This window comes from Nelumbo nucifera, chromosome 2, assembly GCF_055504915.1.
Source record: "Nelumbo nucifera cultivar China Antique chromosome 2, China Antique-T2T, whole genome shotgun sequence".
Lineage (NCBI taxonomy): Eukaryota > Viridiplantae > Streptophyta > Magnoliopsida > Proteales > Nelumbonaceae > Nelumbo > Nelumbo nucifera.
Genome location: NC_142650.1, coordinates 58,669,600 through 58,687,886, shown reverse-complemented (window position 1 = coordinate 58,687,886; position 18,287 = coordinate 58,669,600). Strand labels below are relative to the sequence as shown.

General features: G+C 39.1%; 3 protein-coding genes across 3 annotated transcripts; 1 reads left to right on the top strand and 2 right to left on the bottom strand.

Annotated features, from left to right (window-relative positions):
- Positions 1-160: 160 nt before the first annotated feature.
- LOC104590747 (putative glycosyltransferase At5g03795) lies at positions 161-2,794 on the bottom strand. Its single transcript, XM_010249491.3, has 4 exons — positions 2,310-2,794; positions 1,816-2,195; positions 1,406-1,754; positions 161-1,167 (listed from the first exon to the last, which is right to left on the bottom strand). Exons 1-4 carry the CDS (start codon positions 2,685-2,687, stop codon positions 496-498), a joined length of 1,779 nt encoding a protein of 592 aa, XP_010247793.1. The 5' UTR covers positions 2,688-2,794; the 3' UTR covers positions 161-495.
- Positions 2,795-11,663: 8,869 nt separating this feature from the next.
- On the top strand, positions 11,664-13,779 carry LOC148802253 (uncharacterized). The gene is made up of 2 exons (XM_088897852.1): positions 11,664-12,089; positions 12,224-13,779. The coding sequence occupies exons 1-2, from the start codon at positions 11,664-11,666 to the stop codon at positions 13,571-13,573; spliced, it is 1,776 nt and encodes a 591-aa protein (XP_088753978.1). The 3' UTR covers positions 13,574-13,779.
- A 945-nt stretch (positions 13,780-14,724) lies between these two features.
- EMB175 (Pentatricopeptide repeat (PPR) superfamily protein) lies at positions 14,725-17,779 on the bottom strand. Its single transcript, XM_010249494.2, has one exon. The coding sequence runs from the start codon at positions 17,734-17,736 to the stop codon at positions 14,941-14,943; it is 2,796 nt and encodes a 931-aa protein (XP_010247796.1). The 5' UTR covers positions 17,737-17,779; the 3' UTR covers positions 14,725-14,940.
- Between the last annotated feature and the right edge of the window lie 508 nt (positions 17,780-18,287).

The window sequence follows — 18,287 nt, the reverse complement described above, 5'->3', positions numbered from 1 at the left end:
GAATGATTATCAGAGTTCTTTTTTTTATTTGTTTCGGAGATTGAAAGCGTTAAAATTCCTTCAGAAAAGAGCTTTTGCGAATTGAACAGAAGTTGCAGATGATGCAGTGCAGGTTACATACGAGGAAAGAACAATACTAACCGTACGGACATTTGTGGCATATGGCAACATAGGCATGGCTAGAATTGGATTAGAAAGCAAAATCAGTCCTAGACATCTCTCTCTCTCTCTCTCAACAATTCAAAAGGCTGGTCAAGCACTCATACAGATACAGTTATGATTGCTAGCAGGCATTTCGAGTACATGAGCTCATAAAGGCAAAAATCTTACAATGTAGTGAATGATAAGGTCCAGGTTCCAGACCAACCATCCCATTGACCCTTGTGGAATCCTACTGGAGAACTAAACTGAATGATTACTAACCCACAACCGACACTGACGACTGCAACAGTGATTTATGATTAGAGTATTTCTGTTTTCGTCGTCGTCCCTTCTCTATATTTGTTCATCATGAATTCGAACATTCAGTCTTCTGAGCCAGACAGAATGAAGAATCATGTGGTAGACATCAAACCTCTTGGGTGGAAAGTTCACTTCGAAATGCTTCCTCACCAGAAGCCCCCTCCTCTGCATCCTTATATACTGCTTTGAAGATATATTCAGTAAAATCCTCTTCAGGTTGGGAATTTCATTTACTGGAACCTCAACTGAGAAGGACCTCCAGTTCAGAATATCGCTGAAAGGTGGCACATAATGGTCTGAAATCAACACAGGAACACAGCCCACATACAGTGCCTCGACAACTCGGGGGCTTGCCACCTCGTACCCACTCGGGCAGATGCAATACTTGCTCTTCCTCATCATGTCGTAGTAAGACAGACCTCTTGGGAGGGACTCATAAACCTGTACATCTTCATCTTTGTTCTTCCAGTGCTCAAACAGCACTGGCCGGACGGGCCCGTGCAGTTTTCCGGCGAAGAATGCTAGGGTTGGGCGATGAGAAGGAGATGGGCCACCAATCAAACCCTTGATTTCTCTTGTTACCATATTGATTTCTGGGAAGGATGCATCCTTGGCCGGGTTGAATCCTTCAGAGGTGTTTGCATTGCAGAGAACCCGGATACCATTGTTGTACAGATGTGGAACATAGGTAGATGTGGCTGGCCCCTGTCAAATAAGGAGATGAGAAAGTCTAATTGGAGACATCAAAGGAAATATCATGTGGGCAGGCCCATTTTGTTTTTTAGCAAGACTCCCAATTTCAACCCATGATCCAACCCATTTGATCCCCTGGCTTTTATTGGATAGCCAGTGAAGCCCAGTCAATCCCATGACCAACAAAATTCTGAGAATACTTGGAGAGGGGAATTGAAGAAGAAGAAGAAGAGGAAGAAAAATGTCTTACCCAGTCATGGCAAGAAAGCATGAAGTGATCGGCGGCAAGGCTTCTATTCCAGTAAGGGTATTTTCCGGCGATGATGTTGACATAGTCGGTAACAGTGTGTTTTATGGGGCCAATGTCATGGGAGTCGCGCACATAGACGAATCGAACCATCATTGCAACACTGAAGGGCAGGAAGAATACGTGGGCCTCTTCAGGATGTTGGGTTCTAAAGCGTTTGTCCATCTCCATCTGGTGAATGAAGTTTCCCTCCGACGAGTATATGCTTCCACAGGGACCGTTGTGGAACAGTGGTGGCTCCCCTTCTTCATAGACGAAGACTTTGAACTGTTTCTCCATTTCCAGATAACTCCTACATTGAGAAACAAATGAGAGAGAGAGAGAGAGATTTTAGTTTTTACTATACTTGGTACCTGTGGAAGGCTTGGGCATTCCAATACATGGGGCCTTGTGGGACATAGTCTAAGTCTGGAGTTTGGTTCCTCTTCTGATGAGCAGCTTCTCTTATTGTGACTCGAGCTCTTGAAAGGCCTGCTTCAAGCCTCTCCAATTTGCTTCTGCGTTTTTTCTGCACTTCTGCCACAGCAGACGCATTAAGCCTCTCTTGTTTGTTCTCTTCTTCGGGCACCTTCATTATTACCGGAGAAACATCATACCCATTAAGTGATCTCTCTAGTTTACCATCTTCCTCCACCTCCATTGTCGCTGGACCAACATCAGCTGCCTTCATCGTTACAGGGGAAGCATCAGATCTGTCAATTGGACTCTGCAACTCCTTTACATTTTTTTCATCCTACAAATCAATATAACAGAAAATAAGTAACCTTTCAGAGTTTTAGTCCTAAATTCATGGTAGAACCATGATTAGACAAGTCTTTAGAGGTCAAATATTAGAGACTACTCTTACGAGTTGTTGGGTTTCGAAAATCTCTTTAGCCAGCACTGAAGAAGAGCGATTGAAGATGGAAGTATCAGAGAGAGTTTCTTCTACATGATGAAGGCCCACCACCTTCGGAGTCAGATGTATCTTCAATTGCTGCTCACCTTCTTTGGTTGATAAGCTAGTCGTCGTCATTGTCATAACAGTTGTAGTCGAAGAAGAAGAAGAAGGAAAACCAGATCCCCATGGCCATGGATAATAAGATAAGGAAACCCAAGTAGAGGTTCTTGGACCTACTACAGAAACAAACCCAGAAACCAGAACCAAAGGAACTACAAACAGAAGGAGCTTAAGTGATGAAGATGAAGATGCCCAACGAGATGAGACCTTCTCCCAGTCCCTCATCCTCTCTCTTTCTCTCTCCCTCTCTAGAAGAGTGGCGATAGAAAGGCTTTAATAAATCGAACAGGGAACATAGAGAGAGAGAGAGAGAGAGACCTTTTCTCTTTGGCCGGCTGTGTATAGTTATGTCTGGTTTGCAGATTTGCAGAGAAAGGGGTGGTGTTGGCTGGATAGAGGAAAGACATTTGGTGATAAAGGCGTGGTGCCACCAGGCCACGAGGCCAAGCGTCCTCGTGCTTGGTTCTTGATTCTGATTTCCCCATGCAAATTTGCGATATCCCAGGTTCGTCCCTCCCCTACCCCACCGGCCAACGGCAATCTGACTATCTTAGTCCGGATCTGCTCCTCACTTAGCGGTTAGCGCGCCTCACACCGACTTCACGGCATATCCTGCCGCACATCGAAAATCTTCCGTACTTAGTATTTATTATTATGAGAGATGATTCAGGGTGGCATGTCGCTGTGAGACGCGTTCTGTGAGGTATCACAGATCCCAATTTCTGACAATCTATCTATATCTAAAAGGTAAAAGGAAAGGGGTAGCTTACCATATAACTCACGTTTTTCTATCCCTTTCATTTTTTCAAAATGTGCTTATGTATTTTTAATTGAATTATAAAAAATGTATTAAGTTACATTAAAAACTTTATTAGGTCTTATTTTTTTTAATAAAATTCATCATTACTTTCTAATAAATTCATTTTTAACCCCCTTCCCCAATAATTAATGTTTGTAACATCAATCCAAACTAATATTAAAATCTAAATTTATCAACTTAAATTTAATTAAATTTCTATTTAATTTATGCATTTGTATGGATTTACTTGCTGTAGAATCAATAAAATCGGCAAATTGACTCCAAATCCCTTTGGAGATCGCATTATTAAAGCTTCACAAGGTCACACTTGTTTACATACTTGGATCTCTCTTTTCTCATTCTCAACTTGCTCCCTCTCTTCCAAGTTAATACTTGTAGGGGTGAGTATAATTTTGGTTTTGATTTAATCGATTCAGTTTAATCGGTTTTTCAGTCGGGTTTTGTATTTTAAGTTTTGGTTTCGATTATTATAATTGATAAATCAATTAATCAAAAAAACTGATTTACCTTTATAACTATATATTTTTAATATTATTTATATTATAATTTATAATTTTATATTAATATTTAATGTATTATGTAATATGCATCATTACTCATTTAATGCCAAGTTTCCATAAAAAGCAAACTCAAAAACAAGTAAACTATTGGCACGGGCGTCTAAGCGTTTTCCTTCTTCAATCGGTCTCTCTTTGACTCTCTAGTTTCTTTCTAATCTCTTTGCATTTGAAAATTTGCATTGTTGTTGCCTACTAGGTGAGGGGCTGAGGGTGTCTTCCTCAATCGTCAATCCTGTCCTGCCGGCTGCAGCTGCGTCTGCTCTGCCTCTACGTGAGAGTGTGAGGCCTGATATGTGAGTGTGTCTTGTTCTTGCAAGCTGCATCTTCCTTTAGGTTCCAGTCCTCCTGTTTCAGTTTAAGAGATAGAGAGTCAATCTCAGATAACCAAGACTCAATACTTTAAGTCTTGCAGCTTTTTCCGTTCTTTTAGGGCTTTCAAGTTCAATCGTTCACCTTCAATTACAACCTTAAAGTTATAGATAGCTTCTTCTTTTTCTTCTTTTTAAGCAAAATATCCAAAAATAATCCAAAAAAAAATTTAATTTGGTTTAATCCATTTTCACATATTTCAGTTTCGATTCGATTTACCATCTTATTAAATCAGTTTTGAAAATTTCAATTTTTCGGTTCGGTTTTGAACCAAAAAAACCGAATTCTCACCCTACACGCTTCCCACTACTGAGATTCATATAAAATGATATAATTGCCCTTCATAAATTATAGCTGTCAATGGGTTGGGTCTACCTAAGAGAACAGAATCAATTATATCAGTTGTTATTATTCTGGGTTTTGTGCCCTCAGAGTTCACATCTGTACCCACAAAGGTCACATGCACATCTCAGTGTGTACTCCTGTATTTGTAATTGGGAAATGTTCCGAATGCACGTTGGGATGTGCTGTGGGGCGCACATCTGATCTATTATAAATGGGGTGGAACTGGGTTTTGCAATTCAGAACCAATTAACATCTTATACCGATTATGTAATTAATGATATATCAAGGCATCGCGGTTTTTTTTTTTTGTAATTTTTGTTATATTTTATGTTTAAAAATAATTTTTATATAATACATAGAAGATAATTGTAGTTAAAAAAAAGCTTAGGTCTATTTGATTCACAGTTAGAATTGGAATCCAGAATGGGAATTAACTGAAATGGAATTGTTATTTCTAAGGATGGGGAGGGAATGACCATTAAATCCATTCTACCAGGTCAAATAGTTGGAATCCGAATGGATTAACTGATTCCCATTCCAGACTCTTATTCCTGTAAGCCAAATTAACAAACTCTTATTGTTTTATATGCATAATTACAGTTTACTTTAGTGTTATTTTTATTGAGATTATGTATATTCATTTTAGAATTTTTATTGGACGTTTTCTATTCTTTTTGTCTAAACATACAATGGGCATAAAGAGGGCATATATGCTTTTTACTCTCATCTTAAAAACTGCCCACTTATAACTGTTCAAAATCTGTTCATGAATTATAAATAATTTTGTCTTAGAGATACTATCACGTGCAAATGCACGTACATGTTTACTAGTATTATTAAAAGTGAAATTCCAATCAAGGTTTTCAAACCGTCGTTGATCCAGATAGTCGGACCGTTCTGCCTGGAACCGTTCAGGCGACTGATTCCGTTTTACCCCAAACATGATCTTTGGTAAAAAACCATTGAAAAAGTCAACAGCCTATTGATCCGGGGGTCGAACCGTCGACCCATCGACCAGTTCAACGGTTTTGACTATTTTTATTTTTTAATTTTCTTAATTTATTTGTTAAAATAGGCTGTTCATTCAAACCAAACGGTTAAACCATCGACCCAAAAACCGATGGCCAAAACAGTTCCATTTCCTGGTCATTTTTTAAAACGTTGATTCCAATTGAAAAGAAGGTATGTATTATAGATTTTTTTATTATATATCAAATATAATTGGGTCTAATCGATCCAAACCCGATTGTCCCCGTTGATAATTGGTTTGGTTCTGGTTCTGAATTCTGAATTTTGTGTCCCTACAATAATTGGGTTGGGCCGGTTCCACCCTTTTTCGGACCAGACCCGACCTATTAGAGGTTCTTTTCGAAAATATGACATTCCTTTAAATATATAAAGTTGCTTGTCCCAAGTCTAATTTGAGTGGGCCATACCAGGAGTATGGAAACTGAACCATAGCATTGAACCCAATCAAACGGTTCATTTTCACCATCTTATACATCTGATAATTTGAACAGACAGAAGGCAATGTGGGGTTAACTACAACACGTGGACCCGGGTCCATTTGTCAGTCACTCGGAGCCCCGTCGACTTGTAAATAGATCTTGCTTACCCAATGCAGCAACTTTCATTCTTGTTTTTCTTTTCCGAGGAAGGAATTGAGAAGCGAGAAGGATTTTTCATGTCTGCAACGGACAACTGGAATTTCGAAGTCCCCACATGTGGTCTCTTTAGACCTGTGTCGGATCCTGGTTTCCCGGAGATCTTGGGTTATGTAGGTTAACTTAAATACCGGTTACGGTTTGCCAAGGTTGGTGAGCATGTTTTACTAGTTTCTGAACGGGAGTGACCGGAACATCCGGTTAAGTAATGGTGAAAACAGATAACACGCCCACCCAGGCCTTGCCATTTGCCAATGTATCCGTAACGTGCACGTTAGTGTTTCTGCAGTCTGCGGTTTCTTCTTGTTGGTTTAATCGGGTCGGACCTGAGAGCTGAACCGTTCTGGGTTGCTTGGCTCTTTGACCGTGGAAACCTCCAGCATAGAGTCTTCACGAGGTAGGACTGAATAAAGTGAGAAATGATCCGGGAAGGGGCCAACGGGTTGGTCGGTCCAGCTGGTGGAGATGGAGGTATACGAACCAACTAGACCGGATGGTTCGAAATAAACGGTTGAGGGTTGATTGAGTCATTGCCTCATCGGTTTGAGTGTTTTTAATGGTTTTTTTTGGGTTTGATGATTCACTTGACTTGATCAATCTAATTTTCATTTGTGCTAATAGTCTTGGAAATGCAAGCGGTCTCAGGCTCATCTTGACCTGTTTGACCTGCATTGATCACAGTTTGATCTATAATGAGATCAGTAAAAGCTTCTCTCCAATCTAAGGATTTTTTCTCAGTTCCACCCCCCCCCCCCTCCCAAAAAAAATAAATAAATAAATAAAAAAAAAGAAAAACCTCCAATCCAAGAATTTCAAATCCCCAAAAAGAATGAAAGATCCATACCATCACACATTTCTTCTATCATTTACTCTTTCTTTGTTTATTGTATTCTGTGATATCCCAACCTTCATTAATGGAGTTATTGTGATCCCCAAAATCTCCATCGGTCAATTAATTTCAATATTGGGAGTATTTAGGTAAAATCATGACCGAGATCCAACTAAACTTAAGTTGGCATTTGAATCTCCCTAGAAGCTAGTTCAAAGTACTGTGGTAAATCGACCTCATTTTGACTGCCTGGATGGCTTGAAGGTTTTCTGAGATAAATTAATGGTAATTCCAATAAAACGTGGCTTGAAGATAAGGGTGTCAATGGGCCGGCTTTGGATTGGACCCCATCCAGTTCAAAATCAATTTTGATGGATTGGACGGACCAATAAGACATATTAGATTGGACCAATCGAATCCAAAATATTTATTAGATTGGATTGGACCTGGTCCATCCGTAACAAATTTATATCGGATTGGGTTGGATTAAGCCAATATCTGATTCATTGATATAAGATAAGAATATATGTGTCAATGGACTGGGTTTGGATTGAAACCAATCTAAACCAAAATGAATTTGAACAGATTGGATGGTCCAAACATTGAATTGGACCGATTCAAATTGGTCCAAGACATTCATTGAATTGGATTGGACCTGGTCCATTTATAATGGACTCACACTAGACAGGATCGGATTGGACCAAATCCAGTCCAATTGACACCCCTACTTGGAGAGAGATTCTTAGGCTTAGTATGGAAGGAGTACAAATACAAATATGTAGAGTGCAAAACCTTGTATTTTGTATGTATTTGTAGTTTTGTACTCTACATATTTGTATTTGTATTCTTTCCAAACTGAGGCTTATGGTTTGTTTTGGTCTTGGTTCATGGCTGAAAGAAAACAATTTCTAAAAGAACTTGTCTAGAATTAGAACTTTTGAGTTAGGGTAATACAAAGCATTTCATTAATTCTTCCCCATTTCATTAGAAAAGAATAAATTAACAATAATCTGTTAATATTCAGTTTTAGGAAAGTCTGTTTAATGAAGTTGAGGAATATTGCAAACAAGTCTTTGCAAGGTCAGAAGAAAGATCAAGCATTAGTTCAGGGACAGGTTGAACTGGATGAGTTAGGTTTCCGAACCCTTGATTCCAAGGGCCCTTTTCCATGGGGCTTGTTGAACCCCAAGGCAGGCAAAAAAATAAAGAAAAGACAAACTAAAATAGCTCAGAGGGAAATTAAAAAATCAAAAAGCTCTCAAAAAGGAAAACAAAGTGAAATAAACTCTTGACAGAGCACATCAAAACTGTTTATCGTATGTTGAGTTCAACAACGGTGCATTTTAAAATATTTATGGCGCTGTTGGACAAACATATTATATCAAAATTTTAATTAATCACGTTTAAGACGTCACATGGTTTGCTTACTTTTCATTAATTCACATTTCACAAGTATATTTATCGTTAAAGACTAACAACATTAAAGATGTTTAAAGATGTCACGTTAGAATGCACATATATTTTGCCTAATATGTTTGAAAAGATAAAAACACCCTTATTTTTTATTAATCATTACAATTAGTATTTTTTCTTTTTTTTTTCCACTAGGAATTTGCTCTGTTTATCAAAAAAGGGGTCTGCCCTGATCAGTCTCCATGTGGACTGGTAATATTCTTAGATTTTATGGTAATACCTGTACAATCTAATACTGTCAATCAAAGGCCTAATTCATACATGCCAAGTATATAATTACTGTGTTCTTGAACCAATACCAAACGATAACCCATACAGAAAACATTTCTGAATTCCAGATCCGTTTTGGCAAATTTCATCAAAATTTCCTTATTTATTTACTTTATATATATTAAATTAAATAAGGCTTCTGTATTTATTTGATCGTCACTTTATTTTTAGTTCATAGGTCGATAGAGCAATCCCCAGTTCAGAACAGAGGCTGGATCCATTGTCCCATCTTGTAGGGAGGGACTGCTTCCATCTAATGTAAGAGAAACCATTTAAAACTCACATTTGATATCTGAGGTAATATTAAGTTTTCATGGGATAGAGACCTCTTATTCCGTTACAGAATGGAAAAGGATGGTCCCTTATCCCAACCATATGCACAATTCATCTCCAGAATCAGACATATTTTCTATTAAAGAATCATGCTTAAGCTCCATCAATTAGCAATATTATGAACCTGTATGCTAAAGACATCATGATTAGCCCTTGTAAACTTGAAAAAAAAGTCCATTTATGAAATTGATCATCATCTAAGGTTAGATATCAACTTGTTTGGTTGCATCCAAAAGATGTCAAGAAGAACAACTCAACTAGAACTCTTGACAGTTGACAGAAGACAGTTTAACAGCCAAAAAGATGGACATTGCATCATACTTTAACTTGCAGAGTTGAAATGATTTTCCAGAACTAAAGTTTAAAGTTTTAAACCTATTTATGGGTCCTTGGATCAAGGTTTTCATCCCATCATTGACCTGGTTGGTTGGACCGATCAACCTGTCATCCAGCCAGGAATCTGAGTTTGTTTAGCCCCTGACCCTTTTGCTAAAAACCATAGATTAAGTCAACAGCCTGGTGACTCAACTGGTCAAACCATTGAACCATATGATCAGTCATTTGTTTACTGGGTTGTTAATATTAAACTTATTTTTTTGACAAATTCAGTAATGTTTAGAAAATAATTGTAAAAATGGTGAGGATAAGATTTTTGACTTTTTTGGACCAAGTTGCCCTTAACAATACCCAAAAGATAATTTGTACTCCTCTCTCCTTCTTATGCTATTTTTGCAAAAAGCTCATTTTCTTATCTCATTATTCCTGCAACATCTCTCTAGTGTTAAAATAATTTAATCAAATAAAATTAAAAAACTACTCTAGACAATGAGTAAATTCATTATAAAGCAGTAAGTTTTCCTCACATTGATTGGCATACTTGTTCCAAATAGTTCTGGAGAGAGAACAGAACTAGCATTGATAGTTTCAAGCAATTTAATTTTGCAAGTTGTGAATGAACCAAGCAAACTCAGCCTCCCGAGTGTCCAAATGATCTTCATGTTCTTAAAACACCTATATCTAAAATGCTGTAGACTTAAAAATTTTCTTCCAGGAATCAGATCTAACTCTAAGCACACTGAAAACCAAAGTTTCTACTAGATTTCAGGTATTCTAGTTCCAAAATCAAGCTGCTGCAGTAATTAAGTTTTTCTGGAATCTTCAAATCTCACAATCTTATGCGAGATAATCTCATATTTGGAAACTCTATATCACATTCTCAACCATATATTCTAACAGAGAAGACTGGAACATTTTCTTTGTCTACAGGTACTTGAGACCAGTCACAAATGAGCTCTGTGAAGATGGCATTATTAATTATATTATAGGGGATTCATGGATGAAGAAACAAGCAATAGTCCAAAAAACCTAGATCACATTCTCCCCTTCTCTTTTTTTTTTTTTCTGCTTTTTAATCTTGCACAGACACCATTGTTGTGGATCAAAGCAGAAATGAGATTCCCATTCACAAAGAACACCTTTAATTATTCTTCTCTGCACTGCAACACCATATCTCTTGAAGGTGATTTTATGGTTTAAATTTTGAACTTGCTTTTCTAATGAAAAGTTTTAACAGGGAACAGGGAGGGAGAGAGAGAAAGAGAGGGCACAGCTACCAAAAAGAGTGTGAGAAGAAGATGAATCATTAAGGGCAATTTGGTCTAAAATGGTAAAAAAAATTCTCTACTCCACTGTTTTTACATTTTTTTCCTAAACATAACTGAATTTATCAAATGATCAAACTTGTTCATTTAATATGCAAAAAGTCCAATCTAATTATTTATTCTGCATTTTTAGCTATTTCTATCATTAACAATAATATTTTTTACACTTATCTTTGTTTAGTATGATGAAAATATAATACTATAGACATGCCCAGTTTTTTTTTTTGCTGCATTTTATCTATTTATGTTTTTTGATATTTTTATTTGTAACATATGAACTTTGACATTCAATTGATTTACTGTTACACCTATAATCCCACTTGCAGCCTAAGATAGTGTTCATGTGCCCACCATCAAAAGCAAAGAAAACACTGCATCTATAACTTGGTGGATGGTGGTTGAAGCTTTGGACTGTAATATAGCAATCTAAATTTATCAAAGTGATAGGCCCCCAGTTAACCTTGTGTATGCTAGGAGAAAGAAAAGGCAGCATAAGGGGGAGGACATGGGGCATTTATGGAGGAGGTCAGAAGGGAATAGGAAGAGTCTTGGGGCATTTATAGCTATGTCAGTTATGAATAAGAAGAGTTTTTGGGCATTTATAATTAGGCCATCTGGGCATTTATAGAGGGAGTCAGTTATGCTATCAGAAGAGTATAAGAAGGGGCTTTGGGGGAAGGGGGGGTGGTATGTTTTTTGGAGTGTTTGGGAGAGCCGGCGGTCTCTCGAAGTATCGACCAACTGTTAATGTTTTCTGCTGAATAAATGCTAGTTTCTTTTGTTGATGTTCAAGTGTGTGAATTCTGCTGTGAGCCTGAGAACTGTGTGTGAGTTTCTGGGACATAACAGTAGTATCAGAGCACGTCTTTCCTCGGCCATGGTGACAGCTAAGGAAGTGGCATCGCAGGTGGAGGGTTTCGAAGAATGCCCGTCTTCTCTGCATGCTGGATTTCGTTTGGAGATGGATGGCTTATGCAATGAGTTTCAGCGACTCGATCCAGATAAGGTAGTTGCTGGACTTTCGAAGATCTCGTCCCTAGAGAACTTGGTACAATCTCTGGAAGGAGATGTTCAAGATCTGGTGAGATGTTTTGATTTGTTACTTCAGCAGCAGGCCTATTCAGCTCCTTTGTCTACAACTGACATTGCTCCTCCTTTAGTCGCATCGAGTCGTGCGGCTGACAAAGGGAAGAGCGCAGCTTTCCCGATGTCTTCTTCAATGTCAGTGCCGGAACATACTTTTGATCCACTTCCTCGGAAGTTGGAGTTGCCTATTTTTGATGGGGAAAATAGGGAGTGGTCTGTTTAGAGGGGGCGGCAGTGGTCTGTTTAGAGGGGGATGCATTGGCTTGGTATTATTGGGAGGACGGTCGGCGAACTTTTCGTGGTTGGACAGAATTCAAAGAGCTCCTCCTTGAACGTTTTCGATCGACTCAGGAGGGTAATTTACAGGAGCAGCTCTTCTCGTTACATCAGTCTTCTACTGTTAAGGAATATTGTCGCCAATTCGAGGTGCTCTCTGCTCCCTTACGTGACCTGCCGGAATCAGTCCTTGAAGCAGCCTTTGTTAATGGGTTGCGCCCAGATATCCAGGCTGAACTCCGACAGATGGAACCCGTTGGGTTGATCAGGAAAATGGTTGCGACCCAGAAGATTGAGGATAAGAATCAGGCCCTTTGGGCTTATCAATCCACAGCACTTTGCCATACTAGTTGGGCAATCAGCTCAAATAAGTCACTTTGCCCTGATGGTTGGGTAATCAGTCCAAATAAGAGCAAGTGTTTTGGGCTAATAGAAAACTCCAGTTATTGGGATGAATCAGAGTCCCGATGTAGGGATTATAATGGGCACTTGGCAGCACTGACATCAGCCAAGGAACTAAGTTTTGCTGGAAAACTCTGCACTAATACAACAAGAGGCTGCTGGGTTGGAGGAAGAGGCTTCAATTCGACAGGTGGTTTTAGTTGGAAGTGGTTTGACAATGCAACACATTGGAATGAGTCCATCTTCCCTGGGGCACCATTTCACTCCAATTGCTCCAATTCATCATGCAAAGGCATTAATCTGATCAATACCTATACATTGCTGACTAATGGCCAGCCAACCCTTGTGGGTGAGAGATGCAACAACTCTGATGAGTTCATCTGTATGGTTGATATAGAGAACAAATGCTACCACCTGCGCCGCCACAAGGAGTATCTTATGATCCTTGCAACTGTTAGTGGGTTGATCCTTTGCACAACTTTGGCTGTTGTAATTTGGTTGCTGGCATACAGGAGGAGCAAGAGGCGCAGAAGGTCTTGCAAAGCATCTACATCTGCATCAGTTACCCCATCATGGAAAGTCTTCAGCAATGAGGAACTGAGGCCAATTACAAAGAATTTCAGTGAAGGTAACCGTCTCGTTGGAGATGCCAAGACTGGTGGCACATATAGTGAGCTTTTTCCTGATGGAACAAGGGTAGCAGTCAAGAGATTGAAAAGGTTTAGCTTTCAAAGAAAGAAGGAATTTCATTCAGAGATTGGAAGAGTTGCAAAGCTCCATTATCCTGCTGCCGTGTGCGGTGTGCGTCCATCCACTGTGCCTGGAGTTACTGGTTTGGAAGTGCTTATTCATTGGCAGGACCTGCCTGATTTTGAAGATTCTTGGGAGCCTTTTGACTTGCTTCGAGACCAATTTCCTCATTTTAACCTTGAGGACAAGGTTAGACTTTGGGCGGCGGGTAATGATAGGCCCCCAGTTAACCTTACGTATGCTAGGAGAAAGAAAAGGCAGCATAAGGGGTAGATGATTAGACATGGGGCATTTATGGAGGAGGTCAGAAGGGAATATGAAGAGTCTTGGGGCATTTATAGCTAGGTCAGTTATGAATAAGAAGAGTTTTTGGGCATTTATAACTAGGCCAGCTGGGCATTTATAGAGGGAGTCAGTTATGCTATCAGAAGAGTATAAGAAGGGGCTTTGGGGGAAGGGGGGGTGGTATGTTTTTTGGAGTGAAGAATATTGGGAGTGTTTGGGAGAGCCGGCGGTCTCTCGAAGTACCGACCAACTGTTAATGTTTTCTGCTGAATGAATACTAGTTTCTTTTGTTGATGTTCAAGTGTGTGAATTCGGCTGTGAGCCTGAGAACTGTGTGTGAGTTTCTGGGACATAACACAAAGATAACGTTATAACATTAAGGAAACACGACATTCCCTTTTCCTGCCAGGGGATATAACTCAGGCAGTTGGATCAGGTCGAGGGGCAATTCAAGCACAATCCTTGGATCTTAAGGATCTGGGCACCTTGGCATGAGTGCATGACAATGAACATTGGTAGAGACTATGCACTTACATGTAATGACATTTTGAAGTGATACTCAAGCCTTTCTTTAATTGAAAAGACTACCTAGAAACCTGAAGAATACACTATTATGAAGAATGGATAATGATGGCTCCGATTGGTTATAAATATGAGCATCAGAACCGCCACTTGTTTGTTTTGACATACCAGGAGAAACGAAGGACATACATGATGATGAGGGTACTATAATCTCATAGTTTCAATCAAATTACAATTAACCTGCATGGCTGCATAGCATTTACTGAAGAATCAGAAATGTGAAACAAATATACTCCAAATATACATGCAAAAAAAATAAACCACTATCAGACAAGAGAATACCCAACAATGAAAACTTAGAGTGTTATTTTCCATAGCTATTAGAATGAAAAATTACACCCTTTGGCCGCAAGAAATTGTTGCACTTCAAACATCACATAATTAGCTCCTCTACTAGGGATGGGGTGGGGAAGAGGAGAGCAAATCTAATCTAAAATTACTTCAAGTTAATGGGCCATTTCAACAACTTAAAAGATCATACCTTTAAACAGAAATATAAGATGTTATAATCTGACAAAAAGCCTCACACACTGTATTAGTATAAATCTCCATTTGTCTTGCATCAATCCAACTTCCAGATAATGTATTTTTAACATTTGAAGTATTTAAATATAAATTGTGTTACAAGCACTAATTAGTTATCAACAAGCAAACAAAAAAAAAAACATTTGGATGATTTAGATGATGTTGTATTTTGTCCTAATATTCACGGCCCTAGTGTTGCACCATCAAGGCCATGGGTACCACTACCACCTCTGCTTTCAGTGATTCTATTACCAATAATCTCTACATGAGCATTCACCATTCTTGAAATTATGAAAACCTGAAGCATCCCTGAGAGAGATTTCCCTACCAGTGACAGTTGAAACATACTTGAAGAATGTATGACAGTCTCCACATAGACTGATATTCTTTGTAACCCTTATCGGTCTTCCATGTTTTGTCATAAGAAGCCCATATGTCACTGCCAGCTTTGCACTATGATAGAACAGGAAATCTTTCTTTTGATGCTCCTCCACTTCATGAAGAACAAAACTTGTATCAGGCACATACCCAACCTTTAAGCATTCCAAGATCAGTATCTCCAACCCACTATAGATGTCTTTGGATTGGCTGTAAGATTTATCTCTTGCATAGAATGAATACACCTTGTTTTGATGAATGTACCAGCTTCGTCCAGGGATCTTTTGCAACCCCTTTTCCCTCATTTCCTCCCTAACCCTTTCAGCACAGTGCCATCTCCCAGACGCTGAATATAGATTTGAAACAAGTATATACATAGATGGATCTTGTGGCTCTATAGCAAGAAGATGTTTTGCAGCCAATCTTCCAAGATTTGAAACTAGTATATACATAGATGGATCTCGTGGGCCCATATCAGAAAGATGCTTTCCATCTGATCTTCCAAGACTTGCATTCAACCACAATCTACAGCTATCAAGTAAAGCTCTCCATGCAGCAGAACCATCAGACTCATGAGGCATATTATTGATTAGTTCTTCTGCTTCTTTGAAGTAACCCCAGTAACCAAAAACATCAACCATGGAAGCATAATGCTCCGGTGTAGGCTCAATGCCATAAAGGCTTCTCATGGACAGAAACAAACTATGACACTTGTCAACACAGTTTGATCTGGTATACCTGTAAGCTGAAAGAATCAAAACAAGGGTGAAGGAGTCTGGTTTTATACCTATCTTCTCCATTTTTGACCAGATAGACAAGGCCTCATCACCCTTCCTATGAAGAAGATGGCCAGCAATTAAGCCATTCCATGATGCCATATCATGTTTTGGCATGACATTGAAGGACTTTATTGCATCATCTATATTCCCACATTTTGAATACATGCTAAATATTGCACTTCCTAGCCCTATGTCAGAAACAAAACCAGATTTAAGAACATATGCATGAATTTGTATCCCCATCTCATGAAATCCTAAGGAACCACAGACACCAAGTACTGCAGTTGATGCAACTTCATCCACAATCATGTCTTCAACTTGCATTGTATAAAAGAGATTCAGTGCTTCAATGAGCTGCCCATTCCGAGCATACCCACAGATCATTGATGTCCACACAACTGAAATTTCCTCGTTATAGGACCATTGAGTAAACATCTTTTGAGCATCATCCATCCTTGCACACTTTGTACACATATCAAGCAATGCTGCCTCAATCCAAGAGTTTGAACCAAAACCGGACTTAATAACAAACCCATGAATTTGTTTGCTAGTCTCCATTTCTGAGAGGATTGAACAAGCATTAACAGCACTGGTTAAAGTGAAATCAGATATGTCCATGCCTTCCTCCACCATACCTCGAAACAACTCCAAAGCCTTTGAACCTTCACCATTCTGACAATATCCTGCTAACATAGCATTATATGAAATGTAATTCCTCTCAGGCATGCTATCAAAGATGTTCAGAGCAGATTTGATGAATCCAAACTCCATATATCCAGTAATCATTCCAGTCCAACTTATGATATCCTTTACTGGCATCTTCTCAAACACAGCCACTACGTCTTCTATACTCCCGCATTTAGTGTAAAACCCAATAAGGGAGTTGTTCACACTCACATTTGACTGAAGCCCAATCTTAAGAGCATGAGCATGAATTTTCTGGCCTTCCATCCTAGCTAAGCTCCCTGTGGAGGCAGCCAGAAGGCTCGAAAGCGTGAAAGAGTCAACACGAAGTTGATCAATTTGCTGCATATCACGAAAGAGATCAAAAGCTCTTTCGTATTGCAACTCCTTTACTGCAGCTGATATTATTGTATTCCATGAGGACACATCTCTCTCAGCCATTTCACCAAACAACTGATATGCGTGATTAATGCATTCACTTCTAATATACACACCCATCAATGCATTCGAAACATAAACGCAATAAGAGTAACCAGTTTTGATAGCCAACGAGTGGATTTGATAACCCAATTGCAAGTCCGATAGGCGAATGCAAGCAGTTAAAATTGCTACAAAGCTGAACTCATTGGGTTCAATACCTGAACCTCTCATCTTAAAGAAAAGTTCTATAGCTTTGTCCTCTTGCTTAGATTTCGCATAAGCAGAGACGAGAGCTGAATAAGAGACCACATCAGGCGACGATAAACAGGCAAAGGTCTTTTGGGCATCCGTAATGCGGTCGAGTTTGAGGTATGCGGCAATGAGACTGTTGCTAAGGTGGACATCTTCTTCAGCCTTGACAATTGAGGCATGAACAGCACTGGCAAGCTCGATATCGCCATGTCGAATCGAAAGGCGGAGCAGCTGGTGGTTACGATCGGGGAGTGAGACAGCATCATCATCGGCTGAGACTGAACTGCCGAGAGCTTGGGAAGAGTTATGAAGTTGTAACTGTTGTGGTCTAGTAAGGAATTTGGCGGGAGAAGTCGAGAAGGGAACTTCAGAGGGTGTGAGAGGTAAGTAAGAAACAGTTATTGCGGTAGTTGGTCTGAAGGGAAAAGATTTGTAACGGTCGAAGGAGGGTTTCTGGGTGGAGGAGTGAGAGAAGAGCAGAGATTGGGGAAATGAAGAAGAAAGAAACGTGGAGTGGATAACAGGGGCCATGTAAAGATTGGCGCGACGCGCGAGCTGATTTATCGCAATATATGTTAAGTGCCGTTATAACCGTTATAACGGTGAAGAACAGTGAAGTATTATTTCTTCCATCACGCCGTTAATAGTACAGGGAGCAGATACAAATTTTGCACCTGGTATAGTTTTGTAATGCTTGTTTGTATAATACAAATAAATATGTAGATATTTTTTATGTATTTGTGCTCCTCCCAAACTGAGTCTAAAGTACAAAAAAATCTACATCATATAAAATTTCTACTTTTTATCTTATTTGCATTTTAAGTGGTATGAAAAAGACACAAATGCCCTTCAAGTGTGATCTACTTTTCTTTATCAACCATCTGTTAAAATCAGAACCAATCGTCAAAATTTTCATCCCTGTGACAGTACTTTTGTTTTCTCCTCTGAATATTCCATCATCTTCAGACTAAAACCAAAGCAATTTTTGAAAGAAAAATTTTCCTTTAACTACTATAATTATCTTCTCTGAAAAATGAAAAAAAGACTCTCTCTCTCAAGTATCAAGACAAAGCTCCTAGTTC

Bases quoted from the DNA above. Each gene is read 5' to 3' on its own strand.
- EMB175 (XM_010249494.2), bottom strand. From the start codon at position 17,736: ATGGCCCCTGTTATCCACTCCACGTTTCTTTCTTCTTCATTTCCCCAA.
- LOC148802253 (XM_088897852.1), top strand. From the start codon at position 11,664: ATGGTGACAGCTAAGGAAGTGGCATCGCAGGTGGAGGGTTTCGAAGAA. The intron at 12,090-12,223 runs GTTTAGAGGGGG...CGATCGACTCAG, and splicing joins GGGAAAATAGGGAGTGGTCT to GAGGGTAATTTACAGGAGCA.
- LOC104590747 (XM_010249491.3), bottom strand. From the start codon at position 2,687: ATGAGGGACTGGGAGAAGGTCTCATCTCGTTGGGCATCTTCATCTTCA. The intron at 2,196-2,309 runs GTAAGAGTAGTC...ATTGATTTGTAG, and splicing joins TTTTCGAAACCCAACAACTC to GATGAAAAAAATGTAAAGGA. The intron at 1,755-1,815 runs GTACCAAGTATA...TTCTCAATGTAG, and splicing joins AATGCCCAAGCCTTCCACAG to GAGTTATCTGGAAATGGAGA.